Raw genomic sequence first — 18,475 nt, forward strand, 5'->3', positions numbered from 1 at the left:
GACTGCTACATTTCATCTGGCATCTTGACATTTCTCAGAACCAGAGTGACTTCTGAGATGACCACACATTCATTTCACAGATGAGGAAGCTGAAAGGTGGAGAATTAAGTGCTTGGTACAAAATCATCTTCCGTACGCAGGTCCTTTATTATGGATTTCAGAGGAGAGAGTTCTACAGGTAGTTCTAAAAACCTCTCTTCATAAATATCCTGGAAATGATTTGTTATACACTAAAATGGAGTGGTCCAAGGCCCAGGAGACCCCCAACTTTGAGTGCCATCTCCACCATGAGCTAATTGTGTGACCCTAGGAAAGTTATTTACTCAACTTTTCTGGGACCGTTTTTTGCCTGTAAAGGAGGCCCTTTGGATCATCTCCAGGGTCACTTTCAGCCAAAAGCAATTCAATGATTCCAAATGAAAGGTGGTCTTTGCCAATTTCTTTAAAGATGTAATTTTTGATATTGTCCACAAGGTGGCAGAACCCCTCCTTTACAGAAGTCCAGGCAGAGTGACACAAAGGATGAGAAAGAACTCTAAGAAACTAGCACACATTTTTCAAAGCATTAAGTTTTCTACAATTTAACTATAACATTTTATTTTAGTGTTGATCATTATCATCAAGAGTTTGGCCAGCAATGTGCTACATGCCATTGGCCAGCAATGTGCTACCTGTCATTAGAAAAGGACAGTTTTATGGGGCTAAGTTTGGATTTTACGGTATTACAGTAGGATGAGCAAAGGTCAGACAGCAAATTAATGGGAATTTAGAAATGCAAGCTACCTGACAGCCCAAACAGGGCAAGGAGTTGCCTTCTTGACAAATGAAGCACAAGAGGCAATTATCTACCAAAGGTTCGTGTGTACGGGAATTTTAAAGGGTGCCTGGGTGGTTCAGTTGGTAAAGTGGCTGCCTTCGGCTCCGGTCATGGTCCTGGAGTCCAGGGAAAGAGTCCCACATAGGGCTCCCTGCTCGGTGGGGAGTCTGCTTCTCTCTCTGCCCCTCCCCCTGCTTGCTCTCTCTCAAATAAATCTTAAAAAACACACTTTCACATGGAAAAGTAACACAAAAGAGACAAAGAGAAAAAATGAATAGAGAAAAATATTTGAGATTACAATAATGAATAAAATTTTGAATTTAAAATGCACAGAAATGAAACAACATGGTAACCCTGAATTAGACTTGGAACAGAAAAAGGACACTGGAAGAAAAAACGGTAACATCAGAACAAAGTGTTTAGTTAATCATTTTGTGCTACTGTTAATTTCTCAGTTTTGACAGATGTACTATGGTTATGGAAGACAGGACATTAGGGGAAGCTGGGTGAAGGGGGTTTGAGAACTCTCCGTACTGTCTCTGCAACTTTTCCGTATATTTAAAATTATTCCTAAATAAAAACTGTATCTAAAACTTTCATAGAAAAATACACATCGAGGAAGAAACAGCCAAGAATGGACAGTAACAGAGAGTTTCATAAAGCAACGTCCTGTCTCGATAATTTAAGAAGGAGACATTTTAGAGGAGGACATAGTCGCTCAGGTGCAAGGAAACTAGGCTGAATACACTAAAATGACAAAGCCAAGAGTGAAGTGTGCGGTGAACAAACAGGCGTATTCTAGGACATCACTGGTAGAATTCCATGCTGCTATATCCTTTCTGTAAAGCAATTTTGCCATAGGTAACAGAGCCATAAACCCATAGCCTCTGACCCGGTAGTACCAGTTTTAGCAACCTATACCAAAGCAGTGAGTTAGAAGGAAAAACGTCACCTAGTTTTATGAAGTTGTAGCTGTGCTCTGCAGGGCAAGACGTTGCTCCTGTGGCCACTGGGTGCCTACATGGATTATGGTGCTATTAATTAAATGCGGTATATATCAATATATCAATGCAGTATTATATATCAATCAATGCAATATTAATTATATCAATTATATCTCAGACAAATCTGAGAACTATGCAAAGGAATACATGAAATAAATTTTTTAAAGATTGTATTTATTTATTTATTATTTATTTATTTATTATTTAAGAGTGAGAGAGAGCACGAGTGCAAATGGGGGGAGGAGCAGCAGAACAGGGAGAGGAACAAATAGACCCCTCTTGAGCGTGGAGCCTGATGTGGGGCTCCATCCCATGACCCTGAGATCATGACCTGAGCCGAAATCTAGAGTCGGGAGCTCAACCTACTGAGCCACCCAGGCGCCCCTGAAATAATTTTTAAAGAGCTCAGCTCATGACATATAGTATCCTAGACTGGGTCCTGGACCAAAAAAGGACATTAGCAGAAGAAAAAAAGAAAAGAAAAACTGAAGGTCTATGATTAAAAATATGGTATTAATAGTCATTTATTAATTTTGATCATTGTACTATGATTATGAAGAGGTTATTAGGGAAAGCTAGTGAAGTAGGTATATGGGAACACAGTCCCTGTGACACTTCCGTAAATTTAGAATCATTTTTAAATAAAAAAAATGAAGACCTCGGAATTATACACATACACCCATTACTATCAACTACAAACAAATTTACTGTACAAAAAAGTAGGTAGGCTCAAAAAACATCTTCAGAGTTTTAAAAATACTTTGCTCTTTGGGGAGGGGGTTAAGGAGGTGCCTGCGCACGGGTGTGGGGGGGTGGTGTGGTCATTTTATGTTGCCATTGCTATTTTGAGGTTTTACTGAACAACTGACTGTCAAGGTGCCCAGACTTACAGTGGCTGGAGAGGGTTCGAAACACCCACATCCTGATAGCCTGAAAATGATTTTAATTTTTTTAGCATGTAAGTTTCACTTAGAAAGGAAGACATTTTCTATAATAACCTTTTAGTAATCAGTCCTTAGGGGCTAAATTTATAATTCCATGGCACATGAAATTAATTTTTTTTCCTAAAGAAAGGATACTTTCTGCTTATCTGGGGGGGCACTCAGTTTTCTAGTTTTTGGCAGACTGAAGGAATGTGCAGGGTTACCAAAAGAAATAACATTTTTCCACAAAAGAACTTGAACATCTAGAAAATCTAGGTCCTTGCCACTCCTCCCTTCTTAGGTGCCCTCGGTGACATAAAACAGGCAGGAAGGGGGCAGGTGGCAGAGGACAGAAGGTACATGTGTGTTATGGGGGGACGCCTCCAAAGTGACTTCAGTATAGTCAGTTCTAAATTCATTGGCTTTTTCAAAATTGGTAAATAAGAATTTCATTTAGGGCTGCTGGATTTTAAAATAGTTGTAATTCTGAGAGAACAGCTTGGCCTTCCCTGCAAGGCTTCCCATGCCCATTTCCACTGGGGGTAGTGTCACCATGCATCCATCCGGAGCAGAACAGCCAGACTCCTCAACGTCCTCAAAGGAACGTCAATCCCACTGTGTCCCTGGTGAGTGAAAGTGTGTGGATCTGCCCATAGTCAGTGATGCAGCCGGTCTCCACTCCAGCCCCCTTGGCTTCCTCCTGTTCTAGGCCCAACCTTGACCATAAGCCTCGTAGAAATCGTACTACTAAGGCAGGGTTTAAACAGTCCTGCAGCCCATCCCTTCCACTTCTAGAGTCCAGTTCATCACTGCCTCGGGTCAGACCAGCAAGCAAGGCCACACTGTCGTAATCTTCCATCAATTTACTTGAAATGAGTTTTGCTTGGGTGTTTGTCCTTTGCTTCCAATGAGTAATGCTATGAAATACCAACTGACAAAACCCAGATTTCCATCTATCTACGTATAGTTGGAATATTATTGAGGACACATCATTTGGTGGTTGCCCCTAAATAAAGCTCTAAGTGAGAATTTTCTTTCTTTTTTTTTTTAAATTGAGGTGTAACTGACATGTAACATTAGTTTCAGGTGTACAACACAATGATTCAATATTCACATATTTTGCAAAATGATCACCAAAATAAGTCTAGTTAACATCCATCACCATACATAGTTACAAAAATTTTTTTTCTTGTGATAAGGACTTTAAACATCTATTCTCTTAGCAACTTTCAAATTTGCCACGTGTAGGGAATTTTCTTCTCTCAAAGTCTCATGAGCCTGGGCTCTGTAGCTACATGGCCTGGATTCAGATCCTGATGCTATTTACTTACTAGCTGTTTAACCTTCTATGACTCAGTTTCTCCATCTGCAACATAGAGATAATGATACTTAGGCCACTGAATTTTTGTGAGGGCGAGAGCCAGCAGAAATAAAGTCTTAAGGACAATGCCTGGCAAACAGTTAACAATAAATACTTGTTATTACAGTGACTTTATAAAGAAGCACTAGAAAAACGGTTACACACCATCAGGATTGGGAGGTTTCTGCCTCATGCACAGTGTGATTCACATAAAGTAGGGTTCTCAAACCCTCTGCCCTCCCACTGTGCTGGGCATCTTCAACAATGACAGTGACTTTCTACAGCCTGGCGACCTTCGAATCCAGGGCAGGCGGGGTTGGTGAGAAGCACGTGTAGTTTGCCAACATCTTTTCAGGATTCTGAGTTGTCCTAGGGATTTGTGAGATTCACCCTAAGAATCCTCGATGTAAATAATCACCAAGAGGCACAAAAATGAACCTGTCGGTCAATTTCCAACTGCATAGAGTCCTATAATCTAAAAAGCCACGTTTTTTCTTCTCCCTAGTCTGATCTTTTCTTTTTAACATTTTTTAAAAAATTTTATTTATTTATTGTTTCGAGGGTGGGGACAGCACAAGCAGCGGGAGTGGGAGGCAGAGGGAGAAGCAGGCTCCCCACTGAGCCTGATATGGGGCTTGATCCCAGGACCCTGGGACCGTGACCTGAGCCAAAGGCAGACAGTTAACGGACTGAGCCACCCAGGCATCCCGCTGATCTGATCTTTTCTGACTCCTGTCTATTATCCCAGTACAGATAGATGCACTGATTATACCTTTACATTTTCCGTGCCTTTAAAAAAAACACATTTGTTCTTGTAAGTTTTCCAAGACTTTAAATAAAACAAAGTAGGAAATAAAATAAATAATCTGCTACATGTACTTTTCTGTTTAGAACCCAGTCCAGCTTCAGTAACTTATGGTAACACGGAACCTCCTTATTAACATGAACAAATTCATAATAGGTATGGGAACAGACACGTGGGCACTAGCACGGGGCAGATAAAGAATTCAGTGAACAGGACCACTGGGAGGTAAAAACCGAAAGCACAACTTGGGTCGTATTTCAACCAGGCCTCCTGTTCCTGGTACCAATTTCATCTCCCCTCCCGCCTCACCCTCCCCACCCACTCTCGTCAATTTTACCCGGCCATCACTCCCCAGCCCTTCCCCCCCTCCACCTCCAGCCTCCACTGATAACGCTTGTAAAACACCTGGGCGCAGAGCAAATGATTCCCAGCCCGCCTTCCGGTTTTACCGCATCCGCTCCCTGCCATAAAATTTATCTTTAAGGGCCAGCATGTTAGCAAGGACCTGTTCAGAATGCCCCTGGCTCAGGAGTGGGCTTCATCATACGACGCTGTGCTGAGCACGGAGCCGAGCGGACGAGGAGCGGCGGGGGTTTCTCCTGCTAGCCCTGATTTGCACAGCACTGATGGCGGTATGGCAGTTTCTAGTCAAGGAGTCAAGGTTTTGAAACGTGCGTGGTGTTTCCCCACTTCGCTACTACTAAGGGAGCTTATTGGCTGTTTTATTCACACACACAGATCTGCTTTGGGAGTAAGAAAAGATATCGAGGACCAGCTACATAATTTGCAAATGGAAATGTAATATGCAGAATGAAAATGCAGAAGCCCTGTTCAAGGGGGGGGGGGATGCCGTAAAAAGTGCTGAAACAAAACAGCTGCCTTTCTTCCGCATTCTCCCTCTTCACTCATTATGGTGTTTCCCTTGGTATTTAAAGTCATGCTCTCTTGGGCAAAGGATACCTGCAGGGTAAGTGCAGACCCTCATAAATGCCCAGGGGCCCTGCCCACCCCCACGGATCAACACCTTCTGGGTTCCCCATCCTGCGAGCTGCAGGACCGATGTGCCCACGCCCTGGCCAGGAATGGGGAAACTGAGTCAGGAATCCCCCTTTCCCGTGGATTCATCTCCCCTACCCTGAAGCGCAGCAGAGAGGTGACCCTCAAGGGTACCGCAACATCTGTGCGAGAACATACCAGGTACCCGGATGGGGAGTGGGCAGGGCCTCACCCGCACTGAACTACCCCCTGAACACACCACCGTGCCGTCAGCCTGGGCTGGGGAGGCCACTACTTTGCCCCTTCTCGAGATGCCACACGAACACGTGTGCCCAAAGCCAACTGTCCCCTTGCTCCCAGGGAGGCCCCTACTGGGGTGGAAGACAGTAGTGATTGTTGGATGGGGGCAGGGAGGGGTTTGTGTGGCAAGACCTGAGGTGCCGAGGAGGAGGGGCACAGGCAGTCGAGCACCTCTCAGAAAGGTAGGGAGGTAGCAGGACTGTTCCTAAACCAAGGCTCCAACTCCCTGCTGCATCGTCCCTTTGGACGTCACTTACAAAAATACAAATGCAAAGATAAGATTGTTAAAATTTTCAAGATGGCGACCACACCACACGAAAGCCCAGGCCCGGGACCCTGTGCGATGACACTGGCCACGTGCCCGTGCTGGCCTTGCTGGCCCCCCGCCGGAAGTCCAGAAGCAAAAGTGCACCCTCGTTTTCCATCATAAATCAGGCCTGTGTTTATGAGAGAGATGGTGAAGGGTGAGGCTGTTCTGGAAGAGGTGGGCATGAGGAGCCTTGTACCACCTCTCAATGGCCCCTGCCAGTGCTCTGCAAGGCTTCCGAAGCCCACTCACTCGAACAATAATTCTAACTTATTACGTTGTGCAAAGAACTGACGTAGTGACATACGGGCACCGTCTTGATGATTATGGAAATCTTCCCAAACCTAATTTGGCCTAGGGATCTATCTCAAGTATTGGGGAGATCAGGGAAGAGAGAGGATCGAGGAATGATTCCTTAGTCAGTGGCCCTCGGTTGACAGTTTATAAAAACTGAGCCATTTCCAAAGTCATTACTTTAATGCAAGAACATAACCTGGCCGCTGAAAGCACGTTTCTTACAAACCTTGGCTTCTGGGTCACTATTGATACTGCAAGAATCGTCATCATCAGCATGTGGAGGATTTCTAGAAAGAAAAACAGAAAATTGGACTTAGAATTCTACTGCAAACTCTAGCTGCACGAGGTCACACATTATGGCAGGTCCTTCCCATGCCCTACCTGAGTTTCAAAGATGCATAGCGCAGTGTTGCTCCTTCAAACTCTTTTAAACTGGGGTCCGGGTTAACTGTGGCCGCATGCAAATCCTAGGGGAAAACAGATCCCTGTTAATGGAGAAAGGGGGAGGGCCCCTGACATGGCCTCAAATATCAAAGGGGAGAAAAGTCCTCCCGGCATGAGGCAGAGAGCGTTAGGTGAGCTTAGGCAGGAAAGGGGCATGCAAGGGCTGCCGGGTGTTGGCTCGGTGCAAGCCCCGGTTCTTACAAGACAACAGGGGACCTGGGGCAGTCAGCTGGAAGTCATTCACAACGGGACACATCAAAAAAAAAAAAAAAAAAAAAAAGGCAACATGTGTGTGAGCTGGGCAACCCTAGCAAGAAGCCCCATCACTGCGTCCCTGCAGAATGGATGACATTCATGAAGAAGAAAAAGATACAGCCACAGCCATGCAGAAAGGACAAAATATTAAATGATCTAGGGTCTGACAATATACTTGCCTTCCAAATGTCACTATTAATCTTTCCCCCATTCAGAACAGCAAAATCACTCCATGGCTGTTTCTAGACATATAGTTATTCACATAGGAAAAAGCACATTGATTTAAAAAAAAAAAAAAGGAAAGAAAAAAAAGAAAAAAAAAACACAAGACACTTGTTAGCATTGATATTCACAGGACGGGTTAGGGAACAAATTCACTCTACCAGCCACTTGTTAGCTGGTTCTAGATCTAGTTTATCACCTGAAGCCTAGGGTGGGAGGAGAGAGATGGCGCTCACGTTACTTACCACAGAAACGACTGACCGTCACTAGCAGTCAGTGTTAGATCTTCTAAACGTGGCCTTAAGCACAGAATATGCTTTGAAGGATTCAATGCCTAGTGGACCTAATACCACAGGAAACTTTTTCTCTCCCGGTGACCAAACAGAACTGTCTTCTGGGGATGGGGGTGGAATTAGGAATGGTGCCTGTCACCGTGAGGGTTTGAAAATGGGGGAATGTCCCCCATCAAGGGCATAAAAATCTGGGGCTCAAATTATTTTCATGTAAAAGAAAAAAGGACAATGAAAGGGTAGGAGGGATAGTAAGGAACATAGCCTGAGATTTAACTGACCCAAAGCAGCTCTCCACAGTCTAATGTAAATTCTTCCAATTCATAGAAAGCTCTGCTTCCTTGCCACACAAGCTTCTTCACAAATTAGTGTTTGATCACGAAGTGATTCTGTAAACAGAATCCTAGAACAAAGCACGAAGCCTTGCCTTGTTGGGAGACCCGCTCAGAAGAGAGCTTTGAATCTAAACAGCCCTTCCATTGCCCTCAGACAACAGGCAATGTTGTTGTTTTTTTCCCTTCCTACCATATTGAGTGAATATCCAAACATTTTTCATGTAACATTTGGGGAAATAAATGAAGCGAACAAAACCCAGGGACATCCTTCTGAATGTGTTCCACTGATGTGCCAGGTGAATCACCCCTTTCCTCGGACAATAAATCAGCAATGGAAACCTTTTGCTCAAGTCGCTTTTCAACTCAAGTGCTTTGAAAATGAGAAGGGAATAGTGACCCATGATTCCTGCTCACGACATTAGTGTAATTTTTAAACGCACTCAGAGCAGAGGCAGTGAAGTGAGAATGTGTCGAGTGTTGAAAGATGTGCTCGTTTAACTGGCCAGGACAAGACAAGCACAGTCACTGCAAATACAGATCCATCGTCATCAATGCACAGAGGGTGTCACTGTCGCTTTCCTTTTTGGACTAAGCACCCAAACTGCGGTTTTTCAAAATAGATTGGAACTTACACGACTATATCTACTTTTTAAAAAACAATCTCTTTTATTGAGCAAAAGAGCAGGAATGCTGCCTAGCCCTTCGCCTGTATCCTTACCCCATCCCCCAAAGCAGTGCTCAGTTTTCACTGACAAGAAAATTCCCAACACAGGAGGGTCTTAACTTGTTAGCCAAGGAGACCTGTGAGCCCCCTGAAATCAGGGTGGGTTTCATGCGTGTACGTTTTTCTGGGGGAGAAGATCCCTCACTTTTCTCATATTTCCAGAGGGGCTGGCGACCAAGAAAGGTTTAGAATTACCCTTAAAGGTGGACTCACGATAAGGACTTGAAATGCCAAGAATTTTAAGCTAGAAATTTCTTTTTCTTTTCTTTTTTTTTTTTTAAGGGAAAATAAGCTTATTTGATCCCAAACCATCATCGCAGTTTACATGTGAGTAATATTTGTTTTCTCATTGAAGTTGAATGCTGAAAAAGGATATCAGATGGTCACTTAGTAAGACTCCAGGTAATTATGTTCTTGTAGAGAAATTTTAAAAAAAGAGTGGGTGTCTGACAATAGGAATCTGAAATCAAATTATCCTCAACAGGCACTGTGTGGGAACAGGATATAAAGAGTATTTTTTCAAAACAAGTATTCAGAAAAGTCTTTAGCATTTAATTAAAATAGTTCTCTGTATGTGTGTATGGTTTAAAAAAATTTTTTTAAATGTATTTACTCTTTGGGTGTTGGGTCCCTATAATGTAAAAGTTGATTGTAATTCTAAAACTCTATGAATCCAGCTCTTATGCAACGGAGACATGAGTCAGTTGGCAAACTTCCAACAATCACCTTTTACAGATTTAAATAAACAAAGGTCGTATACAGCAATTTTTCAAAAGCTAAAATAACATGGGGACTCTTAAAGAAACCTTTTAGTACAAAACTCAAGTAAGGACTAAAAGAACCTATGTTATGACTAGGACAAAAGGCCCTTTTCCCTCCTATATCTAAAAGCACTCATTTTTCGAAATTCTCTCTCCTATTGAAGTGACCATAATTTTTCTTTTTTTAAAAATTAAGGGCAAAAAAAGACAAAAACAATCGGTTGTGAGTTTTAAGAACCACATATTCTGTTCATCTAAATTTTTTTTAAGAAGAGAGAATACAACGTTTTAGTTAATCTTTTTTTTTTAAGACACCGCAAAGAGATTGGTTCTACAGAAAGTCTGTAGTCAGCATAGGAGGAGTGAGAGATGAAAGAAGAGATGAGACAAAGAGAAAGACAGTGAGAGAGGGAAAGGCAGGTGGGCTCTGGGCCTCGGGAAGGACAAAGATGACGGACAGGGAAAAGGCTAGTGAGGGAAGAACAGAGACCGTGTACCATGAGCAATGACCTCCCAACTGATAATTTTTCAGGCAATGCAGCTAAATCTTTGCACAGTGGAATGTCCTGGGGCCAGAGTTATAGGTGGGGGGGGGGGCGGACAAATTCTCCTGGTGCTTTTCTTGACCTTGACCAGGTGAAGCACCCCTTCCTCCCCCTGAGCAAAGTGACCATGCTGAGTTCTGGGAGAGCCTTGGAGCCTTAGCTCCTCAGAGGCAGTGGTGTCCCTGGGGACCAAGCCAGCCCCTGGAGCCTGGTGCCTATCATGACCCTTCATGACCTTTCAGCGTGGTGCCCTTCATGACCACACAGTAGAATCTGTGTGAGGGTGGACCCATTAAGGGAATCCAGTGGTATAACCTCGACTACTGAGGGTTTTCTTCTTCCTTATTTCTCCTCTGGGATCTCAGAAAGCAGTTCTACAAACGAAACAAAAACAATGCATTGTATCTTCTGCTGGAAAAAGCTAACATTGGAGGGGACAGTGTCAAGAGCCTGTTCTTGAGGCTGGGGCCCAAGGGAATGAGAAAGCCTCTAAGAAGTGGTATCAAAATGGAACCGGGAGAGCAAGCGTGGAAGGTGAACCTGCTGAGAACCACGCAGCGGGGAAAGCAAAAGAATGTTCCCTAGTGACTCTGATGGAAGCTACAATCATCACTTCCACGTGCGTGCACTTCAGAAGTTCTGCTGCAAAGCCCAGCTTCAAATCCTGCCTCTGCTCTCATCTGCTCTGTGACCTCAGTTCCTTGTCTAGGAAAACAGGGCTAAGAAGACCTCACATCAGAGTGTGGACAAACTAAGATCATGAGCGTTAGCCCTTAGCATACGGACCACCTGCCTGAAGGTGCCCAAGACATGACAGTTCCCCAAGCCTCTGCTCTTTCCAGGGAGAAAAAAAAAGAAGGCCATTGGCAAGAATAAAAAATCAGGGGACCTATGGATTATAAAGTGTTATGAATTATGCTTCTTAATCCTCTTCTGTCAAGACTTGAGCCTCGGTACGTGTGGCCTTGATGATAAACGGCAAAGCACCTGGAATCTTGGAACTCTAAGGAACAGGCCAGGCGATGTTCATGAGCACTGAATCCATACATGTGTGCACATTTTTAAACTTCTTTTTAAAATGCTTTCTGTGTTTCATTGGATGCAACGCTCTCAGAAGAATAGAGTTATGGCTTACCACGCAACATAACCCAGAGAAGTTAGAAAAAAAAAGAATCAAACTAGTAAACAGATTGACAAATAGATGTGCAATTAAATGCGTCTTTGTGAGCCAGAGGTGGGTCAGGAGACCCGGGGCTCTAGTGCTGGCTTTGCTGCTGTAGCAAGCCGACCAAGAACTCGCTCAGCTATGAAACTGGTTCATTCCTGCATTCAGCAAGCACGTAATGAGCTTCACCATGTACCGGACATGGTGCCAGGTGCTGGGGACACAAGATGAGGCGGGACAGGTCTTCACACCTTCCCCCAAGGAGGGAGACTGACATGCCACAAGTAATAATGCTACAAAAAGACACTATGGAATAAAGGGCTTTCAAAGTGGAGGTATGAGAGCAGTAATTCGCAGAAGATGAGATGAGTCCAAAGAGGAAGTGACATATAAACAAGGACAGGGAGACTAGATTCATTAGAGGGCCAGCTCTTCTACTTACTCAGCATAGAACCACCTGGAAAGCTTATGATAAAGGCGGATTTCCAGGTCCCACCCCTAGAGAGTCTAGCTCAGTGGCCTCAGGTAGGACCAAGGAATCAAAATATTCTACAAGCCTCAGCGATCAGCTTGGCCACTGTCCTTGGCTCACAGGCTGAGAAACACTGCCACAGCATTCACTAGGCCCTTCTTGAAGGTTCTCGCCAGTCATAATTACTTGATCGGGTCAAAAGTTCAGTAAAATGATGACAGAATAGTGTTGTCATCTTATTTCTAAGTGTATATGAAATTCCTCAGGTTCTAGTAATACACAGATTTTCCCCTCCTAGGGGGTTGGTGGCTCAAGGCTTTCAGACCCCAGGAGCAATGCAGCAAAAACAGAGTGAATTATGATCAAGATCACAGTTCTGAGAAACAATTCCACCTCCCCTTGCTTTCAGACACACTTTCTCCTCCATACTTCTCTTCTTAAGGAACCAGGAAACACCTTCAGTTGGAAACATTATAAGGCAAGACTTGCCTACAGGCCAACAGTGATTCATAAAAATATTTTGTGTAGCTCCCTTCTTCTAAAATTCAACATCCAAGTAATTTGGAACAAATCGATGGATTGTGGGGTGGGGAGATCACTGGGGGCCAAATTTCAATAGCAAATGCTTCCTGGCCAGTTTATAAACTTAAGAAAACACTGCTGGCGTACACAGAGGAAACATTATCCACTGCACTTAGCACTTCCCCAGTGAACTGCGGAATATGAAATGTAGAATTTTCAAATTGTGAGGAAGCTTTCAGTACTAAACTTTTGTGAAGCAGAGTCAACAGATTTGGCACTTACTTGTTTTTTTTTTCCCCCTAAACAAGCTCAGGAAAAAGCTGAATAAAATATGCATTTCTAACATGACCTATTACAAGTTTCTTCTCGTCCTTAACATTTTGCTTTCTCTCATGGTTCCAAATTAGTTGAAATAGATTCTATTTAAGGATCAAAGAAATGGTGTCAGAGAAATAATCATTTCTCTTCCACTGTCATTAGCACCTGAGACAATGTTATCAAGAGAAGTCATTTTTCTAGAAGGCTCTGCATAGGACAACACCTGCCCTTGGGTTGAGATAAAGAGCTGTGAGACTCGCCAAGCCCCCGATAAAGAGAACCGTGAAGGCTGGAGTAGGGTGGGGGGCAGCAGACCTTCATTGAAGCTTGGCTCCCCTACTAATAGGTGTGTGACCTCGGGCAAGCTTCGCCTCTCAGTCTTAGTGTTGTCACCAGATGCATCGGGTTCCATTAGGAGTCATGAGATAAGGCGTGAGCTCGGCACCATAAACACTCCATTACCCTTGGTGCCTCTGGTTTAACATCCACTTCAGCGTCTGCATGTCCTGGGTATACCGCAGGCTGGCACTTTCCCCTACTCCCCTTCCTCGTCTCTCTATCTGTTCATACCTCTGCTTCTAGGATTTTAACATACTGCCCTTTAAATGTGGTCAGTTCTTTGACGTACAGGGGAAAATGTGTGTGAAGTGAACAACCCAAAGGCTGATCTGAGGAATATCCATTCCACGGGTCTATGAAAGTGCTGGACAGGAGTGGCGCGTGCTCTCTCTCTCTCTGAAACCTACAATGATGCATCTGTTAACAAAGTTCCTTGGAGGGATGAGAGTCAACACAATGGTATGGTCAAGAGCAGAAGAGAGGCATGAGACGGACCGCACGGTAGAAATTCACATAGTACGGGGGGCAGGCAGAGCGTAGCATCCAGAGTCCAAGAACTGGACACGTGCCACTCCTACACCAGCTGCAGGGTTACTGAACTCACTGAGCTTCAGATAACTCGTTTCTTACATAAGGAACATATTAGCTGTCCTCTCTGTCTTGAAGGGAACAAATGAGATGACACTTACGAAAATACACTGAAAGCCACAATAAATCACGAATAGCAGCAGGGACCCTAAGCGCTGTGGATACATTAGGGGAACACTGAACTCTAGAAGAAGCAGCAGGAAGCGAGGGCCATGGGACACAATCGGAGCCTGGGAAGGGGCCCTGAGAGGTAGTTAGGATGGGAATGGGAAGTGGGTGTAGACAAGGGGAAGAACAGGCCCACATGGGCATCAGAAGGAGGCTCAGGAATTAGAGGTGGACTCTCCTACCTGACCATTCTCCCCAGAGCCAGCTGCCTACCTGTGATGCATTCTTCCCAAGATTTTCTACAGAAAACATGGAAACGGACACCGCCATATTCATCGAAGAAATAAAAATCTGAGTCCCACAAACCTTGGGCTGCCCTCCTTGGACTTTACCACATCCACACCTTGGCCTCAGGAGGCAGGCTTTAAGAACTTCATTTCTTCTACCTACAGAGGACAAGAGGTTCCCGGGACAAAAGCAACATCTCAAAGTGAGTCTGATCTAACTTCTGGGACAATGAGAAAGCACCGTGGGCTGGAATCTCAAAGCCAGCAAAGCTGAGCAAGAACAACCTCGAGGAGCATTCAGGATCTCTGAGTTCTAGACCCAGTGGTGCTGCCGGTCACCGACCTCTCTGCACCTCAGCTTCCCTGTCTGTGATGCATGGTATCAGCTGACCCTTTCCCATCTTAGCCTTCCCTGGTCGTAGGGCACTCCCACGTGAAGTTGGCCAAAGGGTTATAATAGGGGGATGAAGCCCTGCAATGGAGAAGGAGAGTCTAACAAGGATGCCAAGGGAGAAGATGTACAGGTGAGCAAGACAGAGGGTATCCGCTCCTTAGTGAGAGCAGAGGCTCTGCCCTGGCTGGCTCGGCTTCCGGGAGGCCGCTTGGCGGTCCAGGGAGAAATGCCAAGACGCAGACAGGTTGGGATGGGAGGAGGTGCCACGTCATGCGAAGCTTCTTGAGGTTCATCTTTGTCCCCCAACACTCCTAATACAAGATGAATAACTGAACGGGATTTGCTTAGCCAAGAAGAACATGATACTTCAATAAAAAGTTATCAAAGTTGCCCGGTGGTAAGCAACAAAATCCTATGTGGTTCAGTAGGACGGAAGCACGTGCCTGATTATCAGGCTCAAACACCAACCAACCAAAGCCCTTGTCTCTCACTGCGGGAATAGCTCACCCCGACCCGTCACTCGGGAGACGAAGATTCGGGGCCCAGGATGGGGAAGGGAGATACTGAAGCCCTGTACTAGGAGGAATGGGTCTGGAATGGGTCTTACTGCCTCCCAGAGAAGAGCAAGTCAATCAGCACAGATGTAAGAAACAAGACATTGTCTACTTTCAAAGCCAGGAAGGGTGAGAATGGTCGCAAGGACGCGGAGGAGCTCTACCGGGGAGAGACCCAGTTGACTCCCTCCAAGGCCTCAACGTCAAAGAACACGGGTTGTTGAAAGAACAAAAGACTGTGGTCAGACAGGCAGGTGTGCCTGTGTGTTAGGGTTCCAACTACTTTTCTGGAAAAAGCCATTGCTTAATCGTGACCTTTTCTAACAGCCATTGTCTTGAATATTTTGTTACTGGGATTCACAAAGGTTTGCCGCAAGGATCTCTGTACTGATAAATACCACAGTGGAATTTTTTTCATGCCTCAATTCTTTGTTTAAACATCACATTTCCTCCTTAGGGATAGCAGAAATTTATGCTGCTATTTATGTCTAAAACCATGTCACTTCTGCTAAATAAACAGATCCTTTAAAAAAAAAATAGAAATTATGCATCGAAGGGCTCTCGAGGGTTGTTCTTGCAGACATCCCCTCCATGCACTCAGATGGACCCAAGGCTAACAAGACATGTAGTCATTATAACGCGTCTGGCCAGGAGCCGTTCTTCCGTGTGTAAATATTTTATAGCACCCTGCGAAGGCCCCTGCAGTAAAGTGTCGGTTCGGTGAGCCCCAGGGACTCTTAACCACTTCTCATGAATCAGCCTCCCTTACTTTCCATCCCTAGAATGCTGTTTTCAAAAGATCAAAAGCCACGACAAAATGAAAACACCCCTGAACGATGGTATTAATGTTATTTACACTAAGAGGAAGCATTTTGGGGTTTCAAATGCAGCATGCATGATAATCAAAACACTTACCTTGATGACCTGTTGGGGCAGAAGCAACAAGTCTAAAGAGAAATCACAAATCACATCCACTCTACCAAGCTGTTAAAAAGACACTCCATTTTACCTCGTGCTCTGGGGTGGGAGATGGCGTTACAGAACTAAGTGACCCTTTCCTAGAACCGTGAAGGTCGGCTGGGATGGAGACGGGGCGTTCCCACTGAGTCGTCCCTGTTGGTATGTGCCAGTAATAGGTCCCAGCGATGTCGCTGATTCTCTTCCAGCCAGGCGGCAAATCCGGATCAGTCTGAAAGGAGTGATCACTCCAAATGTCTGCTGGGAAATGGAAAACAAGAGCGTTTTCTTAAAAGAGGAAACAATCACAGTGTTCCAATTTTGGTACTAGTAGTCTGGAGAATTCCACAGGCAGATAGGTCCGTAGCACTAATGAGAACTAAAGCCATCCTGCAGACACAAAGTACGGTAAAGGGGACAATATGGAAAGAAATGAGAGAACTGGAAAGGACGACTGCCACTTGAGAACACAGACATAAAGGACCCATGATCAAGTCATTTTACAGCTTCAAGAACCCTATGAACAAGCTAAAGCTCCATTAGCCAAAATCAACTGCCCAAGCAAAATTTGCAAGCCTCACGCAAAATCCACTGACCCCTTTATAAATCAGTAAGACTTACTGGTTGGCATCTTATACCGTTCTCAGCAGTCTACCTCTCGTTTTCTTTCACCGCTTTCTGTAAATGAGCACTGTATTTATAGCTTCCCTTTGCTCTCACGACTCCTCCCATTTGATTGTAAACATCTACAAAGCAGCAACGCCTTTTGTAATACTCTAGAATTCTAAATTGCACACAGAAGATTCCTAAGGAAGGCAGACCGGGAAAAGCCTTGGAATTCAAGACTAGTAACGTAAATACATGAAGGAGGGGGGGTGAGGAATACAACAGAGAATGGTGGGGATTGCGGCAAACTGGAAAGCAGGTGCAAAAGTCCGAAGGTGTTCAAATTCAAAAAAATAATGTTTAAATACCATGTGTGGGGGGGGGAGAATAAAATACATGTGCAGGGCAATTTCAGCAATCCCTGGCCTGTATCAATATTTTATCAGTTTAGTAGATATTTCTTTGCTTTTCAGAATCTCATTTTGGCCTACTTTGAGTTGAATATGAGATGAGTTGAAGTGCAAGTGGAAAGAGGAGAGAGGAGGAAGAGTGGAGGAAATCCACAGAGACAGAGGCACGTGGGGAAATCAGAGGCAGCTGCGTCAACCTGTGCACATAGACAGGAAAACTTAAGAAACTTGTGTTTCAATCGGGAATCACTTTTTTCTACAGACCAGGCCCCTTCCCGTGGGGGCATTCGCGAGAGCCGGGGGTGCGTCACAGTAATTCAAGGGAGAAGCACGTGGGCCTTGGTCTGTGCAAATGTCATTGTGTCACGTGGGCAGGCGTCACTGACGCTGTTACAGCGGCAACAGGGAGAAGAGGAACCAAACAAAGAGGCTGATTAAGACTAAGGGCACAGATGTGCATTCATGCGTGAGTTTGGCATCCCAGCATTCACTTTCCTCATTTAAATCTGCCAGAGGCAAAACTGCCACTTGTCTCAAATTATGATGGAAATTTCCCCTCCCCCCACAGGAAATCAACCATGATTAAATAATCTCAACTTACCCCAAATTTTCAGAAACCACTCGAAACAAACATGTATACACTCCTTTGTTCTGTCTCCTTTTTAGGGGGTGGAGGGGTTGTTTCGGTTTTTTGCATCTCAAGTGGGACAGGAAATATAAAATACATGGGTGTCTGGATTAAGATGGAGAAACTCCTACCAAGGGTTTGCCTTGTCCCATTCTAGTGGCTTACAGAACCAAGCTTTGGGACTTGAAAGGACATAAAGAGGATGCTAGTTGCCATTTCTGTGGTTTTTGAGGCCTGAGGGCCTGAGTTTTATACATTTATCCTAGTTGTCTCCACAGCTGGGACACGAGCATGTATCAGAATACGGAATCATGTCAGACCAAGGACAGAAACCAAGATCTCTGCTGAGATTCTGTTGGAATAAAAATTAAAAGGGGAATGTGTTCCATTGCGAAAAACTGAAGATGGTGATGATTAGGATGGAGAAAGTGAGGTCGGCACATCTCCAATATTATTAACAGTTCCAGAAACATTTACAGAATCCCTTCTGCATCATCCCACACTGGGTTTTAAGGGATGTGAGCCCTGTGAGAGCGGAGACATCATATCTGTCTTGTACATTCTCATATTCCCAACACCCAGCATGGCAAGTGTTCAAAAATAATGAGTTGGATGGGGGGGGTGGATGGATGGATGGATGGATGGATGGATGGATGGAAGGAAGGAAGAAAGAGTAAATAAACAAGGAGGGAGGCATGAATGAATGAATGAAGTCTTTGAATGATGGGAACTAGATCTTGGC

The 18,475-nt window shown here is 44.5% G+C and overlaps 1 protein-coding gene across 23 annotated transcripts in view; it reads right to left on the minus strand.

The window, feature by feature from the left end:
• APBB2 (amyloid beta precursor protein binding family B member 2) overlaps positions 1-18,475 on the minus strand; it is a 357,775-nt gene that overhangs the window by 99,231 nt on the left and 240,069 nt on the right. For 12 of the 23 annotated variants that reach the window (XM_048212053.2, XM_026508785.4, XM_048212050.2 and 9 more), the window contains 4 exons: positions 16,142-16,350; positions 7,688-7,750; positions 7,191-7,276; positions 7,036-7,096 (listed from right to left, as the gene is read on the minus strand). In XM_048212053.2, the coding sequence (XP_048068010.2) occupies positions 7,036-7,096; positions 7,191-7,276; positions 7,688-7,750; positions 16,142-16,350 (419 nt within the window). The remainder of the gene's footprint in view (positions 1-7,035; positions 7,097-7,190; positions 7,277-7,687; positions 7,751-16,141; positions 16,351-18,475) is intronic. The other 11 variants (XM_048212057.2, XM_026508786.4, XM_048212056.2 and 8 more) reach the window with 3 other exon arrangements.

This window comes from Ursus arctos, unplaced genomic scaffold (assembly GCF_023065955.2).
Source record: "Ursus arctos isolate Adak ecotype North America unplaced genomic scaffold, UrsArc2.0 scaffold_9, whole genome shotgun sequence".
NCBI classification, from domain to species: domain Eukaryota; kingdom Metazoa; phylum Chordata; class Mammalia; order Carnivora; family Ursidae; genus Ursus; species Ursus arctos.